The sequence below is a fragment of the Carcharhinus amblyrhynchos genome, chromosome 15 (assembly GCF_965287045.1).
Source record: "Carcharhinus amblyrhynchos chromosome 15, sCarAmb.v2.hapA, whole genome shotgun sequence".
In the NCBI taxonomy this organism is placed as follows: domain Eukaryota; kingdom Metazoa; phylum Chordata; class Chondrichthyes; order Carcharhiniformes; family Carcharhinidae; genus Carcharhinus; species Carcharhinus amblyrhynchos.
This window is the reverse complement of record NC_137338.1, coordinates 24,318,273-24,338,524: the sequence shown is the minus strand read 5'-3', so window position 1 is coordinate 24,338,524 and position 20,252 is coordinate 24,318,273. Positions and strand designations below refer to the sequence as shown.

Below are 20,252 nucleotides of genomic sequence, written 5' to 3'. Positions count from 1 at the left end.
AAGGCCATTTGGTCCATTGAGCCTCCATCGACAACAATCCCACACATGTCCTGTCCCATCTCTGCAAACACATATATCGATCCTCCTAATCCTCCTGACAATTAGGGACAATTTGTCATGGTCAATCAATCCAACCTGCACACACGTGGCCCACATGCCTCTATATCAATCTTACCCATCTAACTGTCTAAATGCTTTTTAATAGGTAAAATTGAACCTGTCTCTACTACTACCTCAGGCAGCTCATTCCAGACACTCATCACCCTGTGTATGAAAACCTTTCCCCTCTGGACCCTTTTGTATCTCTCCCCTCTCACCTAAACCTTTGCCCTCCAGTTTTAGACTCCCCTACCTTTGTGAAAAGATATTGACTATCTAGCTGATTTATGCCCCTCATTATTTTATAGATGTCTATAAGATCACTCTTATGCCTCCTATGCTCCAGAGAAAAAAGTCCCAGTCGATGAGGCCTCTCCTTACAAATCAAACCAACAAGTCCCAGTAGTATGCTAATAAATCTTTTCCGCACAGTTTAGTTTAATAATATTCTTTAATATTTAATAATAAATATTAGTTTAATAATATTCTTTCTATAATAGATGTGCAGGTTAAGTGCTAAATTGCCCCCCAATGTTCAATGATGTGTAAATCAGGTGGATTAGCCATTGTAAATGCAGACAGCCACAGGGATAGGGCAGGGGGATTGGTGTGGGTAAGATTTTTTCACAGAGTTGATGTAGACTTGATGGGCCAAATGACTTCTCCCTACACTGGACGGCTTCCATGGTTCCATGATGAGGAGCACCTGAAATTGAAGTGAGACAGGTGATTTTTGACCCATTTTTGACTAGTGGCTGAGGGGTTGTGGTTTTAATTCATAAGTATATACCTTTTAGACTGGAGAACTGTGAAGGGTAATTGGGAAGGTATGTGATCATAAGGGGCTGCACAGGCAAGGCAAGTTGATAATAAATGTCTATCCTCCCCCCCCCAATGACTCGCCTGATTTTGAACAAAGATTATCTTGCAATTGCGTCGCTGTCTATATATGCCATGCTTGTGAACACCTCTCTATTTACCTGATGAAGGAGCAGCGCTCTGAAAGCTAGTGATTCCAAATAAACCTGTTGGACTTTAACCTGGTGTTGTGAGGCTTCTTACAATTCCTATGTTGTTATCTCAATATTAATTTTCACTTTCAATTAGAAAACCAAAATTTTGTGGATGCTGGAAATCCAAAAGGAAAACAGAAATACTGAAACTATTCAGCAGGTTAGGCAGCCTCTGAGGAGAAACAGAGTTTAGATTTATGAGAATGTTGTCAGGGTTTGAAAATTGCAGCTATGTGGAAAGTCTGGATGGGCTAGATTTGTTTTCCTTAGGACAGAGGGGGCTGAATTAAAGTTTTACAAAATTATGAGGGGCCGAGATGAGGTAGACAGGGAAGACCGGTTTTAGCTAAGGGATCAATTGCCAGGAGTCATGAAGGAATACGGAGAGAAGGTAGGACAGTAGTATTAAGTGAATTGCTCATTCAGAGAGCCAGTGCAGCCTCTGATTCAGTTGTCAAGAAAACACTGCAATGTACTATTAAGGAAATCCATAATAATTCACTTTGAAATTCATAATGTGATCAACATAGTTTTATCAAAAGGATAGTTGTGTTTGACAACTTTAGTCAAGTTCTTTTGAAGGTGTAACTTTTGGATTAGATAAAGGAGGACGAGTACTATGCCTGGATTTCCATGGGACCACACTAAAGGTTAATAAGCAAGAGCACTTGAGAGTTTGGGCTAATAGGATAGCATGGAAGGAGGATTGATTTATGCACAGGAAGAAGGCAATAAGCATTAACTGGACATTTTACTGTTGGCAAGTTGTAACTAGCGAAGTGCGACAAGGATCTGTGTTGAGGCCTGAGCAGTTTACAGCCTAGATTTATGTCTTCTACAAAGAGACCAAGACTAATGTATTTACATTTGATGATAATGTAATATGTATTTAATTTGTGTCTTCTACTGTGGAGACAGGCACAAAATACTTGCTTAGTTTAATTTAGCAAATGTACTTGAATATGTAACAAAACTATCGCATTGGCATGCATGCCAGTCCGGCTACTTCATACTAAACAAGAGGTCAAACCATCACAAGGTATCACTAATGAGAATGACAAGGTGTGATGAGAACTGATAAAAGTTGCAGCCAGCGATGCAGATTGGGAACAGATTTGACGATACAGCGTGTATGCCCTAAAGCAGTAGTGAGGCTTCACGACTTCAATCAAGTGTTGGTCCTTGATACTGAGCGGCACTGTGTAACCAGTCACTGCCAGATCAAGGTGATTTCCAATGTTTAGTTTCCCTCAGTGGAGAAATAGAAATACAGTCAGTGAGGCTGCAAATAGAGATAATATTTCAGATAGCTAGATAGATAGTTTAGGCACTACATCCAATGCCGTTTGGAACCAGGCTAACCGGTTTCTAGTTCCCTACTTTCTCCCTCCATTATCCTTTAATAGCAATATTATAATTGGTAACATTCAATCCACTGGGTATATTCTAGACTCTAGGGAATTTCGGAGAATCATAACCAGTGCAGCTACTATCTTTGCAGCTATCTCTTTTAGAAGAATAGGACGTAAGCCATGAGATCATAGAGATTTGTCAGTTTTTAAGAACAAAGAACATTACAGTACAGGAACAGGCCCTTCAGCCCTCCAAGCCTGCACCGACCATGCTTCCCAACTTAACTAAAACCCCCAACCCTTCTGGGGACCATATCCCTCAATTCCCATCCTATTCATGCCCTTTAAAATTCACTACCATATCTGCTTCCACTACCTCCCCTGGAAACGAGTTTTAGGCACTCACTACTCTCTGTGTAAAAAAAAATCTGCCTGGTACATCTTCTTCAAACCTTGCCCCTCTCACCTTAAACCTGTGCTTCCTAATAATTGACTGTTCCATCCTGGGATAAAGCTTCTGATTATCCACACTGTCCATGTCTCTCATAATCTTGTACACTTCTATCAAGTAACCCCTCAACTTCCATCGTTCCAGTGAGAACAAACCAAGTTCCTCCAACCTCTCCTCATAGCTAATGCCCTCCATACCAGGCAATGTCCTGGTAAATCTTTTCTGTACTCTCTCCAAAGCCTCCACATCTTTCTGGTAGTGTGGTGACCAGAATTGAAGTTTTTAGTCCCTTAATTTTCTCCAATACCTTTTCTCTGCTGATATTAATTACCTCACTCTCATTAGCCCTTTGGTTACCCTCAATTTCTGGAATGTAATTTGTGTCTTCCAATATGAAGACATACACAAAATATTTGCTCAGTTTAGTTTAGGAAATTGTGCTTGAATATGGAACAAAATTATCACATCAGCATGCATGCGGGTCCTGCTGCTTTACTCTATATGACAGGTCAAACCATCACAAGGCATCATGAATGAGAATGACAAGATATGTCGAGAGCTGAGAAAAGCTGCAGCCAGTGATGCAGATTGATAACAGCGTGTATGCCCTAAAGCGATAGTGAGGATTCACAACTTCAATCACATGTTTCACCTTGGTATTGAGTGGCACTGTGTAACCAGTCACCGCCAGATCAAGGTGATTTTCAACATTTAGGGTGGGGGTTCTCCCAAAAAAGTTTTAGGTGCGGAATTCGCAGGAAAACTGGTGTAAATCATGATTGTTTTTCAGTGGGAGTTCAGACTCAAATCTCCCACACGCTATGCATTGCAGAGGTCACAATCATGAGTATCATTAAAAGCCCGGGGGGTGGGGCCTATTGACGCCAGAATCTGACTGTTCCAGAACTCTGTAGATGCACAGCGGACCCGATCTACCAGCCTCTGGTACACTGGCCAGCCCAGGACCCTCGCAGTGCTGCCCCCACACCCAACAACCTCCACAGCCCGATCGCAGCCCCCACAAGCACTCCCGGGTCAGCCCCGACCCGCCCCCATCCAGGAGCACCCTGATCTCCAGCGCCACCCCCCCAATCCACCCACAGCAGTGACGATCCCCCCCCAGTACTCACCCCCCCACCCCACTGCCCCCATGCAATTGCCAGCTTCCCTGCAGTCCTGACAGGTTCCCGATGGACAGTGGCAGCTGGACCCCCATCCCTACCAATCGCCCCTCAACCTCTCCCCCTTGGCACTGCCTCATGCCCGGTGGGCAGTGCCAAAGTGCCCCCTGGACGTGGGCACTTTACCCCTTGTGCATTCCTGGGGGCACAAGGCTGGCATTGCCGGGGCACCCCCTTGCTGCCCGACTCCATGGGGTGCCCCAATTGCCACCCCCCGCTTCACTCCAGCGGGGCCTCCCGCTAGTTTCCCGAAAGTGAGGAGTTACGCCAAATCCCGCTGGAGTGAAATTGCACTGGCAGGATGGGAGATGCTATTGGGCCCGGAGAATTCAGTCCCTAGCCTGATAATCACATTCAAATAACATTAAAATAAGATTAAGAATACTTACCTGCTGTTCCCGCCGGTTTCCAGTGTGGGCCTGACTGCATCGGATATCCGTTGCTGCGAGATACGTGCAAGTTGGGAACGCGTGCGTGAATCCCGTGAATCGGCACACATGCGGTTCTCCTGGCCTGACACGCCAAAAAATTAGCGGGTCAGGATGGGAGAATCGCGGCCTTAGTTTCTCTCTGAGTAGGTCAGTCCACATCATGGATTACACACAATATGGGAAGCTCAAACAGTCTTCATTGGATTGGATGGATGCATTTTGGTAGCTTCTACAAAACTGTAAAGGACATTCCTTTGTCTAAGATTGAAGTAAACTGTATGCCATGCGTTCCACTTACCTGCTGCTTTTCCTTAAAACGAGCAGCTTCTAGATGTGTGTAGTAATTACCCAGAATGTGATAGGCAGCAGCTCTCACTTTAGGATCATAACTGCTCAGAGCTGCCACAGTTAATCCCAAAGCATTAACCTCCACAAACTTATGGCACTCGACCACAGATTCTGCAAGAGAAAAAGAAACCAAGCTTTTAATTATCTGATGCCTCTTCACAGGAAAGTGTTTAAAGTTGCTTCACATACAAAGAATTATTTTTGAAGTGCTATCAATTCTTTTGGGCCAAAAATGACAATCATTTTGCACATAGCATTTGCATAAAGCAAACTGCAGTGAGTTGAAATGGCCAATTGCTTGGTGTTGGTCAAGCAAAGAATGTCAATTGGATGAATAAAAGATCTCCCTGTTTTCTCTGAAAGGACAGTGTTTAGAAAACCTTACTTACAAAGCAGATACTACAGCATGTGCTCACGGACCGAGAGCATATTGTCTATCATGGAGAAGTTGCACAGCCAAGAAAATTCTATCAAAACTCGAAGGCAGCGATTCTACCATCCCGACTGCGCGGATTCAGGGAATTGCTCAGGGGAAGGGTTCCCGCCAGCATTCGTGCCCCGCTAGTATCTCTCAGGGCCCCATTTTACCAAAAATTCGCGCCCGAAAATTCAGGCGTTGGGCCTGTAACGTGATCTGCACCCGAATCCGAGCAGATGCGCCTTTACTAACACCTGATTTGGGCGTGGATCCGGTCCGTGCCCCAATCGGGTGGCCCGGCGATTGAAATGCATTAGCATGCATTTAAAGGGACTTAATGAACTGCGCGCCCAACTCAACTGCCAAACCCCATTTTACCGTCTTTGGATCCGTTCCGGATCTGCGCTGTTATCAACCTGCAGAATAAAAATCCGAAGCGGATTCCTGTTCTCCAAGGGAACCTCTGAAGCCCGTCCTCCTCAAACACCCTTCACAGACCCCTCCCCCCGCAAAGATCGGAGCCTCCGGGAGGTAAGCCCCCCTCGGCAGAGCACCCCCCTCCCCCGTGATCGGACCTCCCTGGGAGGCAGCCCCCCCTCCCGCGATCAAACCCCCTCGGGAGGCAGGCCTCCCTTGGCAGAGCACACCCCAACCTATCTTGATCGGTGCCCTCTCTCCACCATCCTTCTGACCTGCAGTCGTTGGATAGCCTGCAGCAAGCACCTTCTTGGCCTTCTGCTGGCGTCTGCCGGAGGAGTGGGGTGGACTCAGACGGATTTATGGTTGGGGTGGGGAGGGGAGGGGGTTGGGGAGGATGAACTTGGGAGAATCTCCACCACCACTCCCCAAACCAGAGATCCATTTAAACCTGTCCCCCTCCTCTGGCAGACACCAGCAGGAGGCCAAGAAAGTGCTGCAGGCTGTCCAACGACAGCAGGTCAGAAGGATGGTGGAGGGAGAGCAGCGATTAAGGTAGGTTAGGGGTGTGCTCTGCTGGGGGGGTGGGGGTCTGATCGCGGGAGAGGGCTGTTCTGGGGGGGCGGAGTTGGTGCTGCCTCCCAGGGAGGTCTGATTGCAGCTCATAACCCCCCCCACCCCGCCCGGGACTCTCTCTGCTGTTTTTGTCTTTTGCGTCCTGGTGCGCTTTTTCAGATGGGGGGGCGGGGGGTGCTGGTTTAGAACGGAGTTGAGGAGGAACTTCTTCACTCAAAGGGTGGTGAATCTCTGGAATTCTCTGCCCGTTGAAGTGGTGGAGGCTGCCTCGCTAAATATTTTTAAGACGCGGGTTGATAGGTTTTTGATAAGCGAGGGGATTAAGGGTTATGGGGAGAGGGCGGGAAAGTGGAACTGAGCCACGACAGATCAGCCATGATCTTATTGAATGGTGGGGCAGGCTCGAAGGGCTAGATGGCCTACTCCTGCTCCTATTTCTTATGTTCAGATCTTTTTTGAACTGTGCATGCACGGTTCAGAACACCGATCGTTCCGGCAGCACTAAGCCCCGCCCCGCAGCACAGACCAGACCGGATTGGAGCCGGCAAAAAGCGTATGGGCGTGCTGGGACGAGCATTCCGGGCTCGGATCTGTTTTACGCCCGAATCCGGCCCTTGGGCTCCGATTGGTAAAGTCGGGCCCTCAGTATCAGATTTCTGGCATGGTCTGCTCTGCACCGGAAATCAGTGGGCCTAGCATTTAAATGATACTAGCAAGCCCAGGGCTGAATTCTCTGGGTCCGCTAAGTCTCTCCCACCCAGCCCAGTGTTTCACTCCAGCAGGGATTTCACGAGTTCCCTACTTTTGGGGAGTTAGAGGCCCAATCCCACTGGTGGGGAGCAACTGGGGCCCGCCCAGGGAGTTGGGCCGCGGGGGTTGTGACCCCTGGTCATGTGCACCCTGGTAGTGCCAAAATGTACCCCTAGCACTGCCCAAGGTTCACATTTCCCATGTCCCGGGGGCATCTTGGCACTGTCTAATGGGCAGTGCTGAGGGTCAGGACATATGGGGGCTGGGCTTATTGGGGGCAAGGCTTAGGGCATGGAATGGGGGCAGGAGGGAGGCCAATAATTGGGTTGGGGTGGCCTGGGGTCTCTGCCTGTGGCAGGGGGGAGGCTGGAGATCGGTGTGATTCGGGATGGGGATGAGGGCCATGATTGTGCCATTGGTGCTGGTGGTGGTGGTGGTGGTGGTGGTGGTGGGGGGGGGGGGGGGGGGGGGGGTGGGCTTGTTTTCAGTGTACATTACTGCAAGAGTCCTGGGCTGGCCAGCAAATGGGAGACTGACAGTTCGGTTTCAGCCTCCCAGATCTGATTCCAGGTTTGGGTCACTGTCTGTGTGGAGTCTGCACGTTCTCCCCACGCGTGTGTCAATTTCCTCCGGACCTTTCCACAGTCCAAAAGATGTGCTGCTTAGGTGCATTGACCCGAACAGGCACTGGAGTGTCACGACGAGGGAATTTTCACAGTAACTTCATTGCAGTGTTAATGTAAGCTTACTTGTGACTCGTAAATAAAATTTAAAGATCAAAAATTAATTCATTTTCCACAGAATGGAAATGACGCACTCTGTACACGCTCATCTCATTCTGCGAACAGAGACTTTCACTAAAACAGACAAGGCTGCTTCTGAACTCCAGGAGAGAAAATTGATGATTTCAGCCTGTCTTGCATGTGACCACATTTTGTTTTGATCCAGATTTCACACAGTGTAGTGAACCAGCATATTGATGATATTGCGTCACAGAGCAGAAGGGCACAAGCACAGAGCTGAAATTCATTGCAATGAAGCCTCACTCTTCCTTTCATAACTTCAAGTTTCACAATGGTTTCAGTAAAGTTTGGCTGTTTGCCATCTCAACCAATGAACACAACAGTTTAAAACAATGCACCAAGATGCATTTAGAAAGTGGATCTGAGAAACTGTACAAATCATTTTGATGCAGCTAAATAGCTGGTATTCTGATATGTGTCAAACTGTCTTAATTTCTTTCTCTGCAATTGTTCCCCTAACTTGTGGTTTCAACACTGAATTACAATTTTGAACATATAAATGCGATTCTCCATTTAGTTAAGGCAATAGATTCGGTTAAAAGACAAATACTGAGCTAGCTGTCGGTAGATTCTCAGAATCAGGGGTGCAATTATGGAACAAATTACAAGGTAGAGTTATATTCCACGCACGTGGACCTTAACATCATTGGTTAGGGTTGAAACTCATTGGCCAGTAACTTGCTGGCTCCCCGGTGTTGTGCTGGGGGTGTATCCCAAAATCACGCTGGGAAAATCCCTCTTGAAAATTCCTAGGTAAGGGGCAATTGTCCGGATACGCCAACTTCCTCCTGGACAATTGCACTAATCTGGGAACCTTCCAGCAAAGCAATTCAAATCATTAGCTTTGGATTGTTCAGCCAGTGTTACGCTAATAGTTACTCTGAAAGACACAGAAGAAATAAAACCACTTCTAACTTCAGCATAACTATCTTAAATCCCCAGACCAAGCACGCACAGGTCTCCCCCACATTTTCAATCCCCCAGCGGTCTCCTACTCTCGCAAGGGAATTCCCCCTAACTTAGCTATGAGGTGAGATTGAGTAAACTAGGGTTGTTCTCCCTGGAAAAACAGAGGTTGAGAGGCGACCTAATAGAAGCTTATAAAATTATGAAGGGCATAGATAGGGTGAACAGTTGGAAGCTTTTTCCCAGGTCAGAAACACAAGGGGTCACAAGTTCAAGGTAAGGAGGGGGCAAGATTCAATACAGATATGTGGGGAACATATTTTACACAGAGGGTGGTGGAGGCCTGGAATGCACTACCAAGCAAGGTGGTTGAGGCAGACACGCTAGGATCATTTAAGATTTATCTAGATAGCCACATGAGCAGACTGGGAATAGAGGGATACAAACGGACCGTCTAGTTGGGAACACATGATCGGTGCAGGCTTGGAGGGCAGAAGGGCCTGTTCCTGTGCTGTATTGTTCTTTGATCTTTGTTCTAATTTCTCCAAAATGAGCGATTATTTGCCAGGTTATTTGAAACTGTTTTGCAGGAAGTGTAGCAAAGGAGAGTCAGCCTCAGCCAAGATCTCGCACAAGTTTACATTGATAGAAATCAAGACAGACCAATTATTTTATAGGTACATCAAAAGGCTGAAAACTATAAATCGCCAAACCAGAAGGCAGCTGAAACCATAAACAAGATCAGAAGCTGAGAGAGTCTTAACAAAAACTTGCTTATCTTATGGTTCCTGGGTCCTTGCACAGTACGAGTGGTGGGTCACATGGGAGATGCTCTAGATGTTGTAATTATATAAAAATTAGGGGTTTACTGACGCATGTGATCTTCAATAACCAACTGATTAGCCAAGTTCGTATGATGAATGCTGGCTACCAAACTGCATACAGCCGCGCTTTCAACATGGGATTGAGGCACATTGGTGAGGTCAACATTAAAAGGGAGCACTGCGTAATTACTCTGCTTTTCAGGTTAATACCGATTCCAGGGGTCAAAATGGGTTCATTTACCATCCATTTTTTAATTCATATGTAGGGCATGGGCATTGCTGGCTGGCCAACATTTATTGCCCATCCCTCGTTGCCCGAGAGCAGTTGAGAGTAAGCCACATTGCTGTGGCTCTGGAGTCACATGGTCACAGGTAAGGACGGCAGATTTCCTTCCCTAAAGGACATTGGTAAACCAGATGGGTTTTTCCGACAATGGTTTCATGGTCATCAGTAGATTCTTAATTCCAGACATTTTTTTACCGAATTCAAATTCCACCATCTGCTAGGATTCGAACCCGGGTCCCCAGGACGTTGGCTGAGTTTCTGGATTCATAGTCTAGCGATAATACCAATAGGCCATTGCTTCCCTCCAGCATAGACTTCTACAAAGATAACAACTTTTTGCAACAAATGCATGAAACATTGAACCAACAGGCACAGCTTCTTTGTACATTAATGACATCCATTTTAATGATGTTTCTCAGAGAAGTCTCAAAGGTCTTTACTCTGAAAAGTGTTACGTAGAATCCCTAAAGTGCGAAAGGAGGCCATTTGGCCCGTCAAGTCTGCACTGACCACAATCCTATCCAGGCCCTATCCCCATAATGCCATGCGTATACCCTAGCTAGTCCCCCTGATACTAAGATGCAATTTAGCATGGCCAATCCACCTAACCCACACATCTTTGGACTGCGGAAGGAAACCGGAGTACCCAGAGGAAACCCACACAGCCACGGGGAGAAAGTGCAATCTCCACACAGACAGTGACCCAAGCCGGGAATCGAACCCAGTCCCTGGTGTTGTGAGGCATCAATGCTAACCACTGTGCCACCATGCCATCCATGTGTAGCTGGACTCAGGAGCTGTTAGTTAAAAAAAACAAGTAAGAAATCTCACAGCACCAGATTAAACTTCTTACCAGGCCTACCCTAGTCCAACACAAGCACTTCCACCTCATTAAAAAAAATCCATCAAACAATTGCACAATCCATCTTGGCTCATGGAGAGAAGCATGTTGGTTGAACATTGAGGAAATCTTGTGTTTCTTTACCAAATTGTGCTATGGCATTTTCCACAGAAAACTACTGGAACAAACGTGACTTAATACCTTTTCTAAGAAATAGCACCTTGACAAAACGCTGTACTCCTTTTCGCAGATGAAAATTGAACCAACTGGGCCAAGCTGAGACAGACCAGCTGAAATTGAATACAAGATTATGCTCCCAGGATGGGGACTTGTATGAGGGCTGTGTAATGAGACACCGCAAGGGTCTGCAACTTCTCACATTCTGATCTCAACGGGCTTAGATCTAAGCTGAGAATGTGCAATCTTTAAAAAAAATGCCTATCTAGTTGCTAAAAGTGGAAAAGATACTGCACAGAAGCTTTCTTGTTGAAATCAAAATCTCCCCCAATAGAAAGAAATCAGTCTGCTTCCCAAAAGGGAGATTATGCCCTTGACCTAAACAACTTCACTCTGAACTACAGCCACAAAATTAACATTTAATAACCTTGAAAAGTGAAATGCACCTAAAATTGTAAAGAAACTTGTAGTGAGAGATTTATGTTAGGCAAATGCAGTTTTTTTCAGATTTCAAGGTAAGAAATTCTTATAAAGCAGCTACGTAAGATGTTGAGGGGAATGGATAGGGTGGATTCTCAGAGGCTATTTCCCAGGGCTGAAATGGTCGCTACGAGAGGACACAGATTTAAGGTGCAGGGAAGCAAGTACAGAGGAGATGTTAGGGGTAAGTTTTTCACTCAGAGGGTGGTGAGTGAATGGAATCGGCTGCCGTCGGTGGTGGTGGAGGCGAACTCGCTGGGGTCTTTTAAAAGACTTCTGGATGAGTATATGGGATCTAATTGGATCGGGGGTTATAGATAGGTCTATGGCTTAGTAGGTATAGAAGTGATTGGCGCAACTAGTGGGCCGAAGGGCCTGTTTGTGCTGTAGTGTTCTATGTTCTATTTATGACTGCTACTCAAGACAGAATGACACTTTTAGTTAAGATGCAGCAGAGACAGTAAATAGTCAGATTGTAGACTGGTTAGGGAAGGAGGGCAGAAAAGTGGCTTTGCTTAATGAAACTCATCAGAATATTTTCACTGTAATTATGACAAGTTAAAACTTTAAAATTTGACCATTTCATTGCTGACCACAACCACAAGTAACATCCAGCATAACACTGGCAATCTTTGGAGCTGTGGATTAACAACATTTTAATGGTGTTTGTTTGAGACAGTCACATTTATCCAATCACAGATGTTGAAACTCTGCAGACAGGTTTAAGGGAACAATAAAACAGAGTTCAAAGGAAAACACTGAGTGGCCGAGAGGAATAAAGTTCAAATTACACCAGGTACAGACACGGGTGTAAATGTTAAGTGCTTACATAATGTTTTGTAAATATTAGAGTATTAAACAGTGAGGAAATGTGGGCAAATTATATTTAAAACACAAGTCGTATACTTGATAATTTGGATGGGCAGGGTTAGAGTGTGTAAAACTCCTTCTTTCCTGTCTTGACTCACTTATTACAGAAAACTACAGGTAACGGACTCGATTTTAACTCATTCAAAATTCATCCACTTGCAAAGAGTTAACATGCAGCATCTGATTTAACAAAAAAAATCTTCAATTCACAAGACATCTCGCGAGGGATTTTCTCACTATCTAGTTATCTGCTGCTCTCCTTTGCTCTGTTCCACGCCCCCATTTTCTCCTTCCACTGTTTAAAGTCCTTCTGACTACAAGTTAGCCACTGGTTTAAAATGTCTCTGCCCGCCATTTAAAACTCTATCTCTCAACCACATCGGCTCTTTCAGATTTGGATCGTCAAATTCCTGGATTTCTCAGGACCTCAAGACCAATCTCTGCAATGGACTACCTAGCATTAAAATATAAAATTCAGTCGTTGCCTTTGAATAACTTTGATCAACCTAATGACCTTTCCGCCACCGCTGGTCTAAGTGAGGGACTTTAATCCTATGCTGAGCCTCTGGGTTTTGTGGTGGCCATCAACTTTGTTTCAAGTTTAAGTTTGTTTATTAGTGTCACAAGGAGGCTTACCTTAACACTGCAATGAACTTACTGTGAAAATCCCCTAGTCGCCACACTCTGGCGCCTGTTGGGATATACTGAGGGAGAATTTAGCATGGCCAATGCACCCAATCAGCAAGTCTTTCGGCTAGTGGGAGGAAACCGGAGCACCCAAAGGGAACCCATGCAGACATGGGGAGAATATGCAGACTCCACACAGACAGTGACCCAAGCCGGGAACCAAACCCAGATCCCTGGCGATGAGCGGCAGCAGTGTGAATCACTATGCTACCGTGATGCCCATCAGGCCTCTCTTCCCTTGAATTTAGAACAATGAAAGGTGATCTCATGTAAATTCTTAATGGATTTGATGAAGTAGTGTGTGCTTGGAGGTTGTTTCCTGTGGCTGGGAATCTCAAATTAGCAGCCGTTCTCCAGCACTCCCCCAACTGAGATAACGTGAACCATGGTGTCACGTTAAGTGCCAAGGACTAGAAGAATGGGCCGTATCTAAGTGGGGATGTGGACAGTCATCGTCTGTACAGTGCTGTGGCGTCAATGGAAAAGTCATCCATGCTGCTGCTCTCACCTTGCTTGTTTGCTATACTCGTTTCCACACCAGGGTAACCTTTGTCTGATTAACATGTTTTGGTGGATTCCTTGAAACCTTTTTGTGAGCCCTTTTGGGGGCTGCAGAGTACCCCTGCCCTAAGTGGCCAGTAAGAAATCTCACAACCAGGTTAAAGTCCAACCAGTTTATTTGATAGTAAACCTACAAGCTGATCCTTCGTCAAGTGTGTGGAAAGTTCTGATCAGAGAAGGGCATATAAAGGCACACACAGTTTACAGAATACTGATTAGAATGCGAGTCTTTACAGCTAACCTGCTATTCAAGTCTTAAAGGTGCAGACAATGTGAGTGGAGATTGCATTAAGCATAGGTTAGAGAGATGTGGAACAGCGTTCCTGAAAGGGTTTACTATCAAATAAACTGATTGGACTTTAACCTGGTGGTGTGAGACTTCTTACTGTGTTTACCCCAGTCTAATGCTGGCATCTCCACATCATAAGTGGCCAGTCCAGTTTACTGCTTGATGGCAGTACATTATTGTTCAGCGTCTGCCACCTAGTGGCCTTGTTGTAGAACTGATGAAACTAAAAACTACTTACTATTTTGACAATTAAATGCTTATATGCTAATAATATTTCATAGAGATTACTCTGAACCCAAGGACGGATGCAGTGATAGAAATCAATGACAAATGACCAAAATCAGACACTTTTCCGACTACAGGGTTATCTGTAGCCTTCATACTAACACAGATTGTGAATCTATAGCTCAGTGGTAGGCAACCTAAGTGAGTGAGTGGGCTGCATGAGTGGTCCTTTCTTACCTCAGAGGACTGCAAGATTGAAGTCAGGGTTGTTCACTAACCATAACCCAATGAATAAGATTAAGTACGTTTAATATACACTGAATATTTCATAACGAGTTTCAGAAAATGCTCAATCATTTATATATTGATGGAATTATCCTAAACTTCAAGTGGTAAAAACAAAAGAAATATTTGATGCAGCAGTGCATGTTGTGCGCAGTAAGCATGAAGTTCACTTCACTTGCCCTTGCTTTAGGTGCATGTCACTTTAGTTTTTTAAAAATTTATTTATTGGTTCCATAGGTAGGCTTACATTAACACCGCAGTGAAGTTACTATGAAAATCACCTAGTCCCCACACTCCGTCACCTGTTCGGGTACACTGAGGGAGAATTTAATATGGCCTATGCGCCTAACCAGCATGTCTTTCAGACTGTGGGAGGAAACCGAAGCACCCAGAGGAAACCCATGCAAACATGGTGAGAATGTGCAGACTCCGCTCAGTCACCCAAGGTTGGAATTGAACCCGGGTCCCTGGTGCCGTGAGCAGCAGTGCTAACCACAGCGAAACCAATCGTTCAGGTGGGAAAAAGACATGGACGGAAATCAACAGAATGTGTCAACCCTGCGCAACAGCCAACAAGATGTCTTGTGGGCCATACTCAGAACCCAGATGGCTCACACGTGGTCCTTGGGCCCCAGGTTGCCCACCACTGCTATTGCTTCTAGAAAAGGATATGAGTCATGTATTACTTTTATAGTAAACTTCTGGCATTGGCGTAGTGTCTTCTCGGCTGTTAATGAAATGCCAAAAATGCACTGCTTCATAAAAAAGGAAATGACTTATTGGGGATGGGGTGTGCTGTGGGGGAGGGGGTTGGGGGGTGACACTGTACATGAAATAGCCTAAGAAAGGTGGAACTGTTTATATGGACACTGGCTGTGATGTAAAAGGGGCGGTCTCAACAGGAAAAGCTAAAATCAATATCACTATTCACATTTCAATGATGGGTACTTTGTAATCATTAAAAATCATTCCAGCCAATGACACCTGATGCCATGTTTATAACTCACAGTAAGTTACCCCAGTTTCCTAACGCCTTGAAATGAGGGACTCCAACCACTCCTCATCCTGAAGCCTGTAAGCAACCGTGTATGAACCTGCTTGTTGTCCTCCCTGCAGGGTGAGCACCCATGCTATCCACCACTGGGCCCTTAAGTGAGGACCAATTATCCATTTAAAGGCCATCCATGGGACCTCCCACTAGGAACTTAACTGGGATGGAGATGGAAGTTTGACCGGGGGGGGGGGAAGAGAGAGAGAGAGAGAGAGGTGGTCCTGCCTGCCACCCTCCCACCTGATTAAATGCTAGCCTCACCTCCAACATCACCATGAGGATGAGACAGCTGGGGGTGGGTGGTGGTGGTTGGGTGGTGGGGGGCGGTGGTTGGGTGTGGCGGGGGAGGTTAGCACTACTCATAGCACCAGGAACCAGTGTTCAATTTCTGGCTTGGGTCACTATCTGTGCGGAGTCTGCACATTCTCCCGTGTCTGTGTGGGTTTCCTCCGGGTGCTCCAGTTTCATTCCACAGCCTGAAAGACCGCGCTGGTTAGATGCATTGATCTGAACAGATGCCAGAGTGTGGCGACAGGGCAAATTTCACAGTAACTTCAATGCAATGTTAATGAAAGCCTGACTTGCGACTAATAAATAATCTTCAGCTACCTTCATTGTTGATAGCTCAGTAAACTAGGGTTGGAAAGGCCCCCTTTTCAATAAGTTTTTACATACCTGGTGTCATTAATCCACTGAAGAGAGGCAGCAAGAAACAAGGGTCGTAGAGATTGTGGGGTTCCTTAATACTGTAATCTTTGAAGACTAACTCCTTTCCGTCCTGCCATATAAACAAAATAGCGATAAGGATCTGACTGTGCTTGGCATAAAATTGGGCATGTTCAGAGTGACGGTTATCTTGACTTCCCATCAGCCTACTCCTAATGCCCTTGGAATGTATTAAGAATATACGAGGAAAGTAAAAAAAACCTGAAGTGATGCAACTAAAACGCACCTCTGGCAGGATACGGCGATGCTGTGGGAAGTTGATAATTGTCTGGAACATCTTCTCCCTGTCCAGAAGTGTTAGGACATCCTCCATGCTTGGCTGTTGCCATAGGGACTGCCCCAAGCTCTTGCGAACCTTGAGGTGTTCAACGGCAGCTGGGCCCCACAACAGCAGGCTGAGAAACAGAGGTTTAACACCATTTATCTGAAATACAACTATGCATCTCTGTTCAAAAGCTCAGTGGAAATTCTGTCAGTGGCACATACGTTTGCTTAGCCTGAAATGTTCACAAGGGGTTTTGTAACGTGAAAAGTGCGTCAGTGAAGCAAAACATTATTTGGTAAATAAGGACATCACGCTCAGTTTTCAGTCATCCCATGAGGGGCAGTATAATTGAAACAATGGAATTTTCTACTACCATCTTTCAGAATTCTTAGTGTTTCTTTTAAGGAAATATATGTTTTGCTGGAAAACAAAAGGTCAGCAAGATCTTCCTCTTATCAGGATTTACAATCCCATCCTTCTCCAATTACAAATTCCTTTCCTCTTAAAGCAGATTCCTGAATGATGGGGTCAGTTTCCAGATGCTAGGTGCTGTGGATGGTCTTGGGTTAAGGAATGTTCACCATACTATCAAAGAAAACACAATTAACATCAGTGTTCTGAAGAAAGTCATATTTGACTCAAAACATTAACTGGTTTTCCCTCTCCAGAGGTGCCCCCAGACCAAGTGCGTTTTTCCAGCACTTTTCAATTCAATTTTAGATTTCCAGCATTTGGTTAAGAAAGCCTACCAACACTTCCATTTTCTCAAAAGGCTAAGGAAATTCGGCATGTCCAATGCCGGCTCTCAACAATTTTTACAGATGCACCATAGAAAGCATCCTCTCCAAATGCATCACAGCTTGGTATGGCTCCTGTTCTGTCCAAGACTGCAAGAAATTGTGAATGAAGCCCAGTCTATCACGCAATGTCTATCACCAGCCTCCCATTCATTGACTCCATTTACACTTCCCACTGCCTTGGAAAAGCAGCCAGCATAATCAAAGACCCCACGTGCCCGAACATACTCTCTTCCACCTTCATCTACCGAGAAATAGATACAAGAGTCAGAGAACACGTCCCAACCGACTCAAGAACAGCTTCTTCCCTGCAGCTAGTCTTTTGAATGGTCCTATCATATATTATGCTGATCTTTTTCCTTACCCTATCAGTAACTGCAACACGATGTCCTGCAATTCAGCCTTTCCTTCTCCCCTATGTACTCTATGAACAGTGTGTTTTTCGGTATAGTGCACAAGGAACAATACCTTTCACTGTATCCCAACACATGCGACAATGTGAAACCAGACAACACAAGCTCTTTGCACTTTATCTTTTTACTAATTTTTCTCCATCGACTTCATCCATTCCTTTTACCTGAAATTTTACTCTGGAAACGATATGCAAGTTGCAATGTCTCCCTGTACTTTGCCCGACTGGTCATTTTTCACATGGGACTTTATGTCAGTAAAGTATTGGATCCTGAGGGGTGTCATGGTTACGCTGTTCAATGTCACCCAACACAAGTATTTCCAGAAAGGATCTAAGGTTAGGAATCCGATAATTTTCTCATCCCTTACCCTGAATCAACAAAGTCAATTGTAGCTCCCTTAATATTACTCCAGATAAGATCAGCTAACTTAACAGAGATCTGTGATTATGTTGTTGCCTTCCCTGGAATCGTATGGCCCAGTCACTCATCAAGGGTGCTGATCCACCTGTTTACAAAATGTTATTGTTTAAATAGTGTTTTCACATGACAGAATGGACATACTCAGCATTATAATGTAAGGGAATAGGTGCTTGTAGGATCTTACTGTGTTTAGATTAACTACTGCATTTATCTACATTATAAAAGTGGTTCTGTGTGTGTGTGTATGGATGTCCTATGGTCATGAAATGTGATTTGCAAATACAAGTTCCTTCTTCTTAAATAACTTTAGTAATGAGGTGCTGAGAAAAAGGAGCCTGTGGCTTTCATTCTGCTGTCGGCACGGTGACACAGTGGTTAGCACTGCTGCCTCACAACACTAGAGATCTGGGTTCAGTTCCAGCCTTGGGGTGTACGTGCATGCATGCATGTGCGTTCATGTGGAGATTGCACGATCCCCCCTGTGTCTGCGTAGATTTCCTCTGGGTGCTTCGGTATCCTCCCACAGTCCAAAGATGGGCAGGTTAGGTTGATTAGCCATGATAAATGCTCTGGCCTGGGTGGAATGTTCTTTCAGAGGGTGGTGCAGATTCGATGGTCAAATGGCCTCTTTTTGCAATATAGGGATTCTGTGGTTCCCTGGGTTACACTACTATACTAAACGCAGATTTCATTTGCAGCAAAATGAACTCACCTGAACTCAGCAAGACTTATGTTGTTTTTCTCATAAGACTGTAGGATCATCAGCAGTTTCTGATCTTTACAAAGGAAAAGGATAAATAATAAAATGGGAATGATCACATTTGCTGTTCAGTTGTGTAATTTAAACATAGAAGTAAGAGATTTACCTGTATCACAGAGTGTTGCTCCATAAGCCCCCAGTAAAACACCAAAATGATTGCTGTTGCACACAGATGGACATTTTCTGACCAAAACCAGTAACACGTCAATTAGAGCATCTAAAAGAATCACAACATTTTAATTAAGGGTCTTTAAAAATGATGTTATTTCATGTTGTGATACATTTGTGACAAATTACATCAATAATCACGATGTACATCACCAGCAGCGGTCATGTTCAGTTTTGGGCACTGAAACTCAGTAAGGACATAAAGGTTTTGTATGAAGAGTAAGTGAATCACAGAACCCCTACAGAAGGAGGCCATTGAGACCATCAAGTACGCACCCACTGCCTAACAGAGAATGTTACCCAGGCCCTCTGCCCTGCAAGAAATAAAGGGGGGATGTGAGGAGGAAATTTTGAGTGCTGAAGACAGTGAGCGCTAATGATCTTGCACACCACCTACAGCTGGTGGAAGTAGAGATGGTCAAAGACTTCAAAAGGAAAACGGATGGGCACTTGAGGGAAATAAAACTTCCAGCACCTCCAGGATAGAGCAGGAGAGTGGGGCAGATTGAATTCCTCTGGACATCCAGTATGAACTCAATGGGTATGGAAGTATTATGAGGAGAGGCTGAATAAGTTTGGTCTGTGACTCACTGGATATCGGAACAAGGAAGAGCCAGTTTCTCTTCATAATTACAACCCACTAATGAAACTGGGCAAAGTGACTTTGACATCTGCAATTTTTGAGAACATATTTTGTTATCAGGTGGTTAAAAACAAAAGGGGAGAAAAAGTAGTTTTGAAATGTTTCTTTTTTTTTGACATTGCTGCACTGCTACTGCTCTGAACACAGTTGTGGAGTTTGATCACTGGGTTTGGTACCGCATGACAACATTAGAACAGTTGATCTGGGTTAAGCTGCGGCCAACTGGCAGGAATAAATAACTCACTGAGCAATAATCAAATTATAGAATCACGCATGTGGATTATTTTGCTTCCAGACTGGAATTTTGGTTTTAGCTGATCAGAATGTGAGATTACCGAGCTGATTGCATTTGACATCACAGCTCTCTACCATAACAAGAAACCTTTAAAGGAAAGAACAGGAGGAGAAATAACTGTGCGTCAGGAAACTTGCTGCTGAAAATGGTTTGGACTATAGCCAGCAGAAAGCGTATATTCAAAATTCTGCAACATTTTCTCTTTTTCTTAATGATTAAATGATTAAATCACACAGTGCAACTATTCTAACAGTTATTCATCCCCTTTTATACACAAAACACATACTTCCAGGAGACATCTCCATTTAGGGCAGCACAGTGGTTAACACTGCTGCCTCACAGTACCAGGGAGCTGGGTTCGATTTCCAGTTTGGGTCACTGTCTGTGTGGAGTTTGCACGTTCTCACCGTGTCTGCGTGCGTTTCCTTTGGGTGCTCTGATTTC

The 20,252-nt window shown here is 44.8% G+C and overlaps 1 protein-coding gene across 1 annotated transcript in view; it reads right to left on the bottom strand.

The window, feature by feature from the left end:
- urb1 (URB1 ribosome biogenesis homolog) overlaps positions 1-20,252 on the bottom strand; it is a 103,359-nt gene that overhangs the window by 25,187 nt on the left and 57,920 nt on the right. Inside the window, exons 27-31 of the mRNA XM_080203599.1 lie at positions 18,809-18,919; positions 18,655-18,718; positions 16,274-16,442; positions 15,997-16,099; positions 4,826-4,986 (exon numbers count right to left, since the gene is read on the bottom strand). Of these exons, the coding sequence (XP_080059725.1) occupies positions 4,826-4,986; positions 15,997-16,099; positions 16,274-16,442; positions 18,655-18,718; positions 18,809-18,919 (608 nt within the window). The remainder of the gene's footprint in view (positions 1-4,825; positions 4,987-15,996; positions 16,100-16,273; positions 16,443-18,654; positions 18,719-18,808; positions 18,920-20,252) is intronic.